The following is a 12689-nucleotide window of genomic DNA, read 5'->3' on the forward strand; positions in this document are numbered from 1 at the left end:
TTAGTACAAAATTTCTTGAATAAAGTTAAAAAAAAAAACCCTCTGAGATTCTGTACTATATCTTTATGAACCACCATGAACAGAATTTGGGATTTGGGAATTGCTTTTCCTTAGACAGATTTAGTATTGCTACAAATGACTTTTTTAAGAGGCTGGGTTGGGGGTAGGGGTTAGTGCTAATGGTTTAACAGTAGGGGACCATGGACAACTGTAGACATCACTATCCAGTAGAACTTTTGGTGGCAAGGTGCGGTGGCTCACGTCTGTAATCCCAGCACTTTGGGAGGCCAAGATGAGTGGATCACCTGAGGTCAGGAGTTCAAGACCAGCCTGACCAACATGGTGAAACCCCGTCTCTACTAAAAATACAAAAAAAGTTAGCCAGGCGCGCATTTGGTCCCAGCTACTCAGGAGGCTGACACAGGAGAATCACTTGAACCCAGGAGGTGGAGGTTGCAGTGAGCTGATATCACGCCACTGTACTCCACCCTGGGCAACAGAGCGAGACTCCATCTCAAAACAACAACAAAACTGCGCTGTCTACCGTAGTAGCTGCTTAGCTACAAGGGGCTTTTTTATTATTCAAAGATCAATTTTTAGGCTGGGTGCAGTTGCTCATGCCTGTAATCCTAAAACTTTGGGAGGCCGAGGTGGGCGGATCACTTGAGGCCAGGAGTTCGAGACCAGCCTGACCAACATGGTGAAACCCCGTCTCTACTAAAAATACAAATATTAGCCAGGTAATCCCAGCTACTCGGAGGCTGAGGCAGGAGAATCACTTTAACCCAGGAGGCGGAGGCTGTAGTGAGCCAAGATTGTGCCACTGCACTCCAGCCTGGGTGACAGCAAGACTGGGTCTCAAAATAAACAAACAGGGCCAGGCGCAGTGGCTCATGCCTGTAATCCCAGCACTTTGGGAGGCCGAGGCAGGTGGATCACTTGAGTCCAGTAGTTCGAGACCAGCCTGGCCAACATGGCAAAACCCATCTTTACTAAAAATACAAAAATCAGCCAGGCATGGTGATGCTTGACTATAGTCCCAGCTACTCGGGAGGCCAAGGCAGGAGAATCGCTTGAACCTGGGAGACAGAGGTTGCAGTGAGCCGAGATGGCGCCACTGCACTCCAGCCTGGGCAACAGAGTGAGACCCTGTCAAAAATTAAATAAATAAATACATACATTTTTAAGATGAACGTAAGATTTTTACAAAAACAAACAACAAACTCGGGTTCGAAATTTACATCAAATCTTTTAGACCAAGTCAGTGCCTATACAACTTGGGGGAGCTGGAAGTAAACTTAATGAGTATGATGATGATGGAGGGCCTGTTAATAAGCCAGCAAGTTAGAAAAAAAGGACTGTCTTCATAGACTCATGAGACTGAAGCTCAGAATTGTTCATCGTTTGTACGTTTGTTCTAGCTCCCAGAAGACATTCACTACCCTTAAAAACATTCAGAGAATATGTTGCCACAGTTTTCTTGTTAAAATGTTCTGGCATATGTTAATTCCTACAGTCTGGAAAATTTTCCCAGTGTATAAACAAAGCTGCTGTGTCCAGTCTAAACTGGGTATGAAGGAATATTAATGCCAGCTATGGCATTGGCAGTGGATGCACAGGTGATCCTAGAACTGGCTCTTTGCCTTGCCCTTTCCTCTACTAAGAGATGGCTTTGCATCTCGAGATGTAACTGGGCTGGAGAGTTGGTGGCCCTTAGTCCTACAACACCTAGCATTATAGCACTGCTCCATGTGCCTTGCCTAACCCTCTGCACACCATTTACATGGGATATACCCAGAGTCATCTAGTCATCTATGCTGGTGACTCGGCAGCCTTGCTTACCAGACTGCTGGAGCTAGGGTGCCTGGTCCCAAAGCTGTGCTTGCTTCTCTCCCCAATCAGTCCTGCATATGTCTGTGTTCGCTAACACGTTATATGAAGAATGTGGGAAACTATTTTGGAATCATTTCTGTGTATGAGCTTATTATCTTGAGGGATTTTAGGATTCATTTCTCAAGAGAGGGCTGGGAACTATGCCTTGCTAGAGTTGTCTTGAGAACGCTCTGTTCTCAGCTCATTGCCACATGGAGGTTAGTTTTGTATCATCATTGTGCTGTCCATAGTCACTGGAAGCAGTGAACGCATCCTACTCTGCTTCTGATTCTCCACTTACTGTTTTTGAAACACATGAACACGCCGGACACGGTGGCTCACGTCTGTAATCCCAGCACTTTGGGAGGCTGAGGTGGGCGGATCACTTGAGGTCAGGAGTTTGCGAACAGTCTGGCCAACATGGCAAAACCCCATCTCTACTAAAAATACAAAAATTAGCCAGGCGCGGTGGCTCACGCCTGTTATCCCAGCACTTTGGGAGGCTGAGGCGGGTGGATCACAAGGTCAGGAGATCGAGACCATCCTGGCTAACACAGTGAAACCCCGTCTCTACTAAAAATACAAAAAATTAGCCGGGCGCGCTAAAAATACAAAAAATTAGCCGGGCGCGGTGGCGGGCGCCTGTAGTCCCAGCTACTCGGGAGGCTGAGGCAGGAGAATGGCGGGAACCCGGGAGGCAGAGCTTGCAGTGAGCCGAGATCGCGCCACTGCACTCCAGCCTGGGCAACAGAGCAAGACTCCGTCTCCAAAAAAAAAAAACAAAAATACAAAAATTAGCCAGGTGTGGTGTGGCATGCCTGTAATCTCAGCTACTCGGGAGGCTGAGACAGGAGAATTGCTTAAACCTGGAAGGCAGAGTTTGCAGTGAGCCTGGGCAACAGAGTGAGTGAGACTCATATCTCAAAAAAAAAAAAAAAAAAAAAAAATGAAAGACATGAAGAAATGGTTTTTGTACCAAGGTTTGGCCCATGCTGCGATTCACAAAGAATTGGCTTTCAGTTCTTATCTTTATTTTGACTTAAACTGGCCCATCATGTTGTCCTTTGAAGTTACTCTAATAAATTTCTTTCTAAAGGGCTGAGGCACTCAGAAGGGAGTTTACTTTTCTATATTTTATAAAGCAAAGGTGGGAGATCCTCCATTAAGGGCCTGGGAAGTAAACTGAATGGCAGAGGGGCTGCTGTGATTAGCTGAGAGAGATTGTGGGCCTTCGGCCCTGATGATAGATCCCTGGCCCTGCCACATACCATACACAGTGCCCACACCCCCACCACCACCACACCCAATGCAGTCTGTGCCCTCAGGACATTGCTCCAGGGCAGTAGCATGGTGAGGTTAGCCAGATAATGGCCTTGAGCTAAAGAGTGTGCGCCTAAAATGCACTTGTTTGAGTAGTTTCTGCCTGTGCCTTCAAGTTGTGTTTTTGGGAAAACCTAGTGACTGTTCAGAGTAAAAGCAAACTAATTTGATTTTAATATCATATGTAGAGCTGTATTATATGAACCAAATGCTAGTCTGTTAAGCAATAGCTACACTTATTTTTTCAAGACAATGGATGATTTTAATGGAGTCACCTATAGAAATTGGTAGTGGCGTGAGTTATGCATTGTAACCATCAAGAAAGTTCAGTTGATGAAGTGTAGAGGAGCGATGCAGGTTGTCACACATCGGTTGTGTACATGCTCCTTTTTCTTTCACTTTAGTTTCCACGGGCTCCCTTGCTCAGCAGTATGCGCACCCTAACGCTACCCTGCACCCACATACTCCACACCCTCAGCCTTCAGCTACCCCCACTGGACAGCAGCAAAGCCAACATGGTGGAAGTCATCCTGCACCCAGCCCTGTTCAGGTAAGGGCAACTCAGAGGTCTGCATGGAGTGGCTTCCTCATCCTAGTATCTGAGTGCTTTCTTCAGGTGCCAGGTATTGCATCGTCAGAACACATGGCATGTCCACTCTCATGAAGATGGATACAGCTGTGCCCCTGGGGTGGTTGCTTTTTTTAAGAATCACATTTAAGATACATATTGATAATAGGTGATAGGATAAGCTCTGGAAACTTGCGTTAATGAAAAATCAAATTTAGCATAAGGTTCATAAGGCAAATTCCTATTTGCTTGGGACTTTTAAATTTTAATTAAGGTTTATGTGATGAGGTTATTTTCCTATGAGCTTCTTGAATTATGTTTGCTAATGGAGGTAAAGACTTTGATATTTGTCAGTTCCCTGGGGCAGTAGTCTTGTTTAACTTTAGTATGCTCAGAAGCTTCTAACTGCCAGGCCGAGAATCAGGCTTCTGCACCCCAGAAAGGAATGTCCAGATGGGAGGCACCTCCAGCCTTGCTCTTACCATCCTGTACATTCCCCTGTACTTTCCGTTGCCCCTCATCATAGGCCCACGTGTGCAAAGCTCAGCTTTGTGAGTATCCCTGGGCTGCTTTTCATTAAAGAAGTTTTCCTCTCAATTCTTTCCTGTCGCTTTGCAGCACCATCAGCACCAGGCCGCCCAGGCTCTCCATCTGGCCAGTCCACAGCAGCAGTCAGCCATTTACCACGCGGGGCTTGCACCAACTCCACCCTCCATGACACCTGCCTCCAACACGCAGTCGCCACAGAATAGTTTCCCAGCAGCACAACAGACCGTCTTTACGATCCATCCTTCTCACGTTCAGCCGGCGTATACCAACCCACCCCACATGGCCCACGTACCTCAGGTAAACCAGCTTTAGCCAACTTTCTGTGAAGGCCAGGTAGAATGTGAAGGTTATCAGTAAGCAGCTAGAGGCTCTCCCAGCTAGGAAACCCTGTGTGTCATGCCATTTGCCTGTCTCCTTTTCCCGCTCAAATACACGTGATCTGGCCCTAAGGGAATGTTTGTGTGGTTTTGTCATGGGATCAGTGAAGGTGCTGATTGGTCAGTCCTTTAGTTTTCCAACTGAGACCTTAAAAATATCTTTGACTCTGGAATGCAACCCAGTCCTCCTTTCCTTTCTGTGTCTGCTTTGCTACGTCTATATAGCCTCACTACTCTATATATGTGTATATATATATCCCCCTCTACACACTTACCTCGGAAGCCAGGCGGGGATGATGGCCTTCACAGAGTCTCAGCTCTCCGAGGTGACTACTGGGGCCTGTCAACTTGATTGTTACTCACATGAGTTCCAGACACATCTCTCCAATTGTTTTCCCTGGTTATTCATATATCTGCTTTGACCATAAGTTGTACTCTTGAGAGGGCTTGGCCTTGGACATTGGTGCAGTGTAACTAGAAGCTGGAAGCACCCAGGTGGTCCCATTTTTCTTGAAGAGCAGCCCTGGAAGCACTTGGGAGCTCACCTCCAGTGTCAGCTGCTCCAGGTGAAAGGTGTGCTTGCCATCTCCGTGGTTGCTGTTTGCATCAGCTGCTGACAAGGTCCCTGCACTCCAGGGCCCAGGGGATTGTCTTAATGAGGAGAAGGAGCTGCACTGAAGTTGGGCTCTAACGCTGGCCTTGAGGCCCTCCCTGGGGCTGTTACGGGTGAATTGGCTGTATTAGATGTCTCTGCTACTTCATAACAGAACTCTCTGAGGCGGGTCTAAGTGAGACCTGCCACAATGAATTCCATTTCCTGTTAAATAGTGCGCCAGTGAGGCTCTGGCAAGGTGTGGGCTAGAGATGCGACTCAGTTGGATCTATCTCTCAGAAGGCTACCTTGTAAGTAGAGTTCCACAGCTCTGGGAAGTTTGGGCGTCCTCACCCTGCAAAGTTTAGGTTCTGTGGTGTAGCGCACTGCAGTTGATTTGCTTTTGATAGTGGGGAGGGAAGCCGGTTTGGTCCGTGGCGGCCAGCGTGGTTTGGTGGAGTCAGCTTCATAAGAGCTGGGGTCCTGTAGGTGTCTAGCAGAGGCTGGTGGCTAAGTAGGCATGTGAACTTACATGTAAGTCAGGGATCCCTAATACCTCACTGTGTTTTTGTGCTGAAAGGGCAAAAAGGTTAACACAGGGAATCTCAAATATGCCATGTACCCATTTGAATACGTGAGAGTAAAAACGGCATTTCATCCAAGGCTCATCATAGTCTAGAACAGTGCACAGTGTGGGAAAAAGGAAACAAGGGCTCTTCCTGGCCCTGCCAACCCCCTGCAGAGCTGGAATCCAGCTAGTTTGGGCTGACTAAAATCACCTTTCCAATTTGACAGTGAGTGAGACCAGGTTGAACTTGGTACAGAGACACTGGGCTGGCCCAGATCTTCCAGGTTACTCCTTTCCATCTCACTGGAGCCATTAAAAACTCCAACTCCTCCTGCTCCATCAGCATATCTCTCAGAGAGTCACGGGGGCCTAAGAGTCTCTTTTCACTGCCTGGTGAGCAGGCCAGAAGCAGAGGGAGAGAGGCAAATGAACAGAGGTCCAAGTAATTCACATACTGGACTGTGACAGTCTCTGCTTATTAATGTAGTAATCTGCTTTCCTGTTTGAAAGGGATGTTATCTGCAAAATTGCCTCAGGCCCCACATGGCAGCCTGATTCTGAAGCATCATTGAATCTTGTATGATATTAAGTTGAGAAAGCTACCCTTGGATCCGGTGTCTAATCTTTGTGAAGATCTTACCCCATATGTAGAATACAATGATCAGAAATGTCAAGGGCTAGGACAGCACAGCCCTGACTTCTACCTAGGCTCACTTGGTGCCTGCTCCCTGACCCTTCCTTGCAGGATCTACCCAAAGGTGAAGCACATCTTCAGGTCAACAGATAATCTACTAGAGACTGTCCCCAGAGAACAGAACTGGGCCCTGAGGCCCACCATTGCCCTTTCCTGAGAGTCCCAGCCCAGTGAAAGGAACACAGTTGACATGTTGTTGAAGCCGGAGATGTTGCCTGTATGCGTAAAAGAGCTCTCTGTTTCAGGCTCATGTACAGTCAGGAATGGTTCCTTCTCATCCAACTGCCCATGCGCCAATGATGCTAATGACGACACAGCCACCCGGCGGTCCCCAGGCCGCCCTCGCTCAAAGTGCACTACAGCCCATTCCAGTCTCGACAACTGCGCATTTCCCCTATATGACGCACCCTTCAGGTGAGGCGTGTGTGTGCAGGGGCCGCCGGGGCACCCCAAAGCATTCTGCTCGCACAGGTGGAATGGCAGGCAGGGCCAGTGCTTCAAGCCCACATTTGAGAACTAGCAAGACCCATCCAGGAGTGTGCACAGGAGGGACTGTGACGATCAGTTTAGCATCAGGGCCTGAGGCTTCCGGGAGCCGAGTCTGTGTGTGTTCTGATGGTATACAGGATTTGGCTTGATGAGAAGCAGCAGCAGCAGCATTCTGTGTAGCTGATGCATGCCTAGGACTCAGTTGGCCTTCCTTGTTATGATAGGTTGGACAGGGCAGTGTTTTCCTTCCTGAGTCCCAAAAGTCTGACATGTGGGGGGTTATTACCATGGCAGAGTTTGATTGTAGCTCTGGAGAAGATACTGCTGAGAAAGCGCTGTGGATGGACTGGCTTTGAGTGTAGCGTTAGCCCCAGCCTATGCCCTGACCAGGGGAGAGCGCCCTGTGATTGTGCTCTACTACTTGATGGCTGCCATGGCGATACTTCACAGTCTGACCTGTTATTCTGAAAGCAGTACTGGTGCTTGGCTAATATTTGGGGAGGGGGTTTGTTAAGGCCTTTTTTTCTAACCCATGAACAAGTCTTCTGGGAGTTTTACCTGAAGTGGTTTTACGTCTGACTGGTTTGTTTCTACCCACCCACCCAACCCTCCCCACTTTGGTGCAGATGGGAGGGGGGAAAGCGAATTCAATTTTGAGTCTTGTTCAGCTAGCACGAGGATAGTTTACAATCATGTGCTGCAGAGACACTAGGCTGATGTGTAGTGTTGCCAGTTTTCTGTTTCAATGTTCGCTTTTCTTTTTACAGTACAAGCCCACCACCAACAGCAGTTGTAAGGCTGCCCTGGAGGAAACGAAAGGCCAAATTCCCTCCTCCCTTCTACTGCTTCTACCAACTGGAAGCACAGAAAACTAGAATTTCATTTATTTTGTTTTTAAAATATATATGTTGATTTCTTGTAACATCCAATAGGAATGCTAACAGTTCACTTGCAGTGGAAGATATTTGGACCGAGTAGAGGCATTTAGGAACTTGGGGGCTATTCCATAATTCCATACGCTGTTTCAGAGTCCCACAGGTACCCCAGCTCTGCTTGCCGAAACTGGAAGTTATTTATTTTTTAATAACCCTTGAAAGTCATGAACACATCAGCTAGCAAAAGAAGTAACAAGAGTGATTCTTGCTGCTATTACTGCTTAAAAAAAAAAAAAAAAAAAAATCAAGACTTGGAACGCCCTTTTACTAAACTTGACAAAGGTTCAGTAAATTCTTACCGTCAAACTGACGGATTATTATTTATAAATCAAGTTTGATGAGGTGATCACTGTCTACAGTGGTTCAACTTTTAAGTTAAGGGAAAAACTTTTACTTTGTAGATAATATAAAATAAAAACTTTAAAAAAATTTAAAAAATAAAAAAAGTTTTAAAAACTGATCAAGTTAGTGTGTGTCTGTATAAGCTACTTCTACTGTAGGATACTTAATATCAAAGCAGGTGCGCTAAGGGTGTGTTTTTAATATCCCGGAAGGTAGCTGTCAAATGATTTTTCTTCTTCACCTTTAGTTCTGGTTCAAGGTGTCTCTAGAAAAAGACAAGACTGAGCTATTCTCTTTGGTGGATTAGAGATCTGCTTCAGGAGGAGGAAGGTTGGCCAGAGTTGGGCAGCACTGAAATTCCACATCCTCGAGCTGGCACCAATTCTGTAAGCTTCCTTTTTAATATCTCCTGAACCAAAATGAGTGTCATTAGCTGGAAGTTCCCAATTCAGGCATTTTCCTATTTTACCAGTAGGGGGCAGGAGACACTCAGAAAAAAAATGCAATAAAGAAATCCAGAGGGCATGAAGGCTGAAAAGACACAAAGATGTACAAAGCTGCTTATTGACATAGATGGACTCATAAGCATTTGTTAATATTCCCAGATTGCAGTGGGGAGGACAAAGGGAAGAGCAAGTATTTGGGCAGGGCAAGGGTTTTGTAGAGAGACCATGGTCTTAATTGAGCCTTTAAATATTGTGACAGCAAATCAAGATTCTGAAAACTTTTTAATTCACATATAGCAATTTGTACATTATAGCAAAATTTGCATTATTCAAGAATAAGTTACTTGTACAGTACATAAAACAATACATAAAAATTTGCCAAATACCTTCTGCCTATAATGATACAAGATGAATCCACTTTGTTATCACAATGTGCTGTATATTCTAACCAAATACAGGATGTCAGATGTGTCCTTGTTAATATACTCGCAAGTTCCTCTAGCTTGTGGGAGATGTTAGAGCTAACACATTTGCAGTAAGGGACTTAGCCCTGAATAGAAAGCATGAAGGAATCGCAGGCAACCCTCAGGGAAGAGTCCAAGGCCTTGACTTTAGGTTAAGAAACTGTTATGTAAAAATAGTGTTCTCTGGCCCAAGATTTTAATGATTGCTATTCCTTTTTCCTACGGTCCAGAAATGATCAAAGGCAGAAGATTTATACCAGATAAAGCCATATGGATTGCTGGTCTAAAATTCAAGGCAGGTTAGTTGACTTAATTCTTTGGTGCTGGTGACTGTTAGTTTGTAAAAGTTCAATAAAGTCAGATGAAGGAAGTGATGGTGCCGGGAGCTGTCAAGCTCTACTGGTGGGGTCTGTAATTTTAGAGCTAACTGGAGGGATCATGATGTCTACTGTCCAGTTTGGTGCTGAGCCATGGCTCTCGGTAGAAGTTGCTGGCTGGGGCCTGGTCGGGACTAGAAGGAGAGTGGTGGGATGTGCTATGCCTATGGTGGGCTAGCTGCAGCCAGTGGGGTGCCTGCCCCACACTGCTGCCCACCCCTTCATCAGCTGGGTCTGCTCCCGCACAAAGAAAAGGCGTTGGCTTAGTGTCACTTCTTCCTAGGGCCATGAGAGTTTTTTGTCAGCATGTATTTGAGCTGTCCTGGTAACTTGGACGAGTTTAGAAAGGAAGCAGTCTGGAGGTGGGTGCTTTCCAAATCTCTGCCACGGAATCTGAAGTTGTACTTTGCAGCCTGTTAGAGCTGCCAAGTTTGCTCTACCTGGTGTGTCTCTTGGCACCACCTGAGAGATGTGTGTAGAGAGGCTGCTAAGAAATGAGTGCCCCTGGTGTGAAGACGTCATATCCCAGATGTTTAACTTCTGGCTGGAGGGAAGGAACTTAATTTGGTTCATTATCTACTGGGCGTCTTTCCTGTGCGGAGGGGAGGACCAATGACTTTTGAGCTTTCTCCTTTAAAAAACTTCAGACTATTACTTACTCTTTTGGTTCACACTAGTTAGCATTCATTTTCCAGAGAAAGCTGCTTGACTTTGAGGAGATAAAGACAGGTGTCCTTAAAAATGGACTGCAAATCTGGATCAGTGTCAGGTCTGCTTTAGGGTCCATGAAATCACCCAGGAGTGTTGGTACTAAAGTGGTACAGACTGGGCATGGTGGCTCACGCCTGTAATCTCAGCACTTTGGGAGGCCAAGGTGGATGGATCACCTGAGGTCAAGCGTTTGAGACCAGCCTGGCCAACATGGCGAAACCCCGTCTCTACTAAAAATACAAAATTAGCCGAGCGTGGTGACTGGCGCTTGTAATCCCAGCTACTCAGGAGGCTGAGACAGAATTGCTTGAACCAGGAAGGTGGAGGTTGCAGTGAGCCAAGATCGCACCACTGCACTCCAGCTTGGTTGACAAGAGTGAAACTCCGTCTCAAAAAAAAAAAAAAAAACCCCTCTGCACCACTGTTTTTCTTTTCTTTGTTTCCCCACCCTCTGAAAGACCCAAAGAAAATTCTAAAAGCAGAAATCTGACCTCTTGGAGTACAGAGACTAAGTAGAAGGAGCAGACCTAGCCCTCCTCCCAGGCAGGCAGGTCCTGCGAGTTTTAGGCCAAGGTTTCATTTTAGCCTCTGATTGATGTATCTGTAAAGCTGATCTAAACTCCCAGTTTCCTAGAAGCCACAGCCATGAGCCTGGGGGTTGTACTGAATGGCTCTGTTGGCACCCAAGAGCAGCTGATTCCACTGTCACTGCCCCCTTGTTTCTGAGCCTCCAGACAAAGATTCTGGGAGGAGCCAGCCCGCCATGAATTGTATCACTTGTATAGATGGAGATTTGACTTCAGGACCTCCCTGGATGGTGGAGATTGTGTGCGCCCATGTGTGCATGGAGATACATTCTCAATCCAATGAAGCAGTAGCCAGCTGGAACAGAACACTGATTGTGGGCTATTAAAAGAGTTTCTCATTAGTTACGGCACCAGATTCCCAGCTTCCATTTTGGCTCAAAAAAGGAGCCCAAAACCCACTTGTGGGATAATTTAATAAGCCATTAGATGCTTGGAGGGCACCGAGCCAGCCTTGTTGTTGAAGGATTTACTAGAAAGGGCCCAGGAGTCCTTCTTCCTTTTTGGCTTGTTCTTCCCCCAACCCCAGTTAACTATCACTGTAAAGCTGCTGTAAACCAGAATCCAGTTTTTTGTTCGTAAGGCACCAGGGTAGAACTGTTCTTTGCCACCCTATTTCAGTAATTGCCTGAATTTCCCTGAAAGGGTGACATACTTCACTTCTTGACATTTAGGAAGGACAGTGGCCGCTCAGCAGCAGTGACTGTCCCGAGGATGCAGTAGACAAGTCAGCGTGCTGGCTCAGACTGTGAATTAGGTAGGGTTTGCATAGCTCTCTCCGACTACAAAAATTGCATGGGTGTTAGTTGAAACAGTGCACTGAAATAAGCAGTGGTTTAGTTTTGAACCTGAATCCTTTAAAGAAATTAGTCTGAGGTAAAATGTTTAAAATCATTTTTGACCTTCAGCTTGTCCCTCTGACAGAGCTTTTGTCCTAAAGCTGAGAGTAGAAGCAGGATTAGGTGTGGTCATCTGTGGCATGGACACAGTAGACCTGCCACATGGACTGACGGTAGATGGGAGAACCGCTTATTAGTGTTCTGGGCTTCCTGATGACCCCCACTTCCCGTAGAAAGTCTGTCATCTGCTGTGACAGTGTCAGTGAAAAAGAGAACAAGTTTCCACTGCCAGCTCTGGCCCTCACCCCAACTCCTTTCTCTAAGAGTAACAGGGACTGGGCATAGGGACCCCGGGCAGGAGCTAGCGGCATCCTCTAACAAGAACTACATCTGTAAACAATAAGGAGAAAGCCAGGTGATAGATGAAACTTACAGGAGGGCCCTTCAACAGGCCTAATAGAAGGGTCACGTCCAAACTGGCACGAGCAGTTAACAGTGTCCCTTAAATCTCTCTCTGGAAGGAAGGAAAGATCAATTACATTCACAAGTTCACACTTCTGCCTGTGTTCCTCAAGGGCAGCTGTTGAGGCCTGGAATTCCTCTCTGGTCAGAGAGGTGTGTACTGATTGTCTATGGCCCGCAGGTGGCTCCGGGAGGATGAGTCCATTTCGTAGTCCGAGTCCCGGGCTCGATTCACAGGCTCAGGCTCCAGGTGCCGCAGGCTGTTGGCCAGTTCTTCGGGCGAAGGCACCAGGTGGAAGATCTGCTCGGGGGGTGAGGATCGCCCTGGGAGACCCTCTGGGCTGAGCCCCCGGGGACAGCCAGAAGAGCTAAGGTGGGGAAGGCCCAACTCTGAATCCCAGTGAGGAAGGGAGAAAGGGAACAGGACAGTGTTGCAGGAACCTAGGACAAGTGACCGAGAGAGACCACACCATCAGTCTTAAGGCAAGTGCTGACAGGAC

At 46.8% G+C, this 12689-nt stretch overlaps 2 protein-coding genes across 24 annotated transcripts in view; one reads left to right on the forward strand and one right to left on the reverse strand.

Annotated features, from left to right (window-relative positions):
* LOC105493406 (ataxin 2) overlaps positions 1-8689 on the forward strand; it is a 155411-nt gene extending 146722 nt beyond the window's left edge. For 10 of the 19 annotated variants that reach the window (XM_071071074.1, XM_071071076.1, XM_071071082.1 and 7 more), the window contains 5 exons: positions 3597-3742; positions 4379-4606; positions 5515-5589; positions 6786-6954; positions 7797-8424. In XM_071071074.1, coding sequence (XP_070927175.1) covers positions 3597-3742; positions 4379-4606; positions 5515-5589; positions 6786-6954; positions 7797-7825 — 647 coding nt within the window. In that variant the 3' untranslated portion in view covers positions 7826-8424. Of the gene's footprint in view, positions 1-3596; positions 3743-4378; positions 4607-5514; positions 5590-6785; positions 6955-7796; positions 8425-8553 lie in introns of those variants that run through there. The other 9 variants (XM_024796463.2, XM_024796464.2, XM_071071073.1 and 6 more) reach the window with 3 other exon arrangements.
* Positions 8690-9015: 326 nt separating this feature from the next.
* The window catches only part of LOC105493404 (SH2B adaptor protein 3), a 46618-nt gene continuing 42944 nt past the window's right edge, over positions 9016-12689 (reverse strand). For all 5 annotated transcript variants that reach the window (XM_011761011.3, XM_011761010.3, XM_024796467.2 and 2 more), the window contains one exon: positions 9016-12630. In XM_011761011.3, the coding sequence (XP_011759313.2) occupies positions 12335-12630 (296 nt within the window). In that variant the 3' untranslated portion in view covers positions 9016-12334. The remainder of the gene's footprint in view (positions 12631-12689) is intronic.

This window comes from Macaca nemestrina, chromosome 10, assembly GCF_043159975.1.
Source record: "Macaca nemestrina isolate mMacNem1 chromosome 10, mMacNem.hap1, whole genome shotgun sequence".
Taxonomy (NCBI): Eukaryota; Metazoa; Chordata; class Mammalia; order Primates; family Cercopithecidae; genus Macaca; species Macaca nemestrina.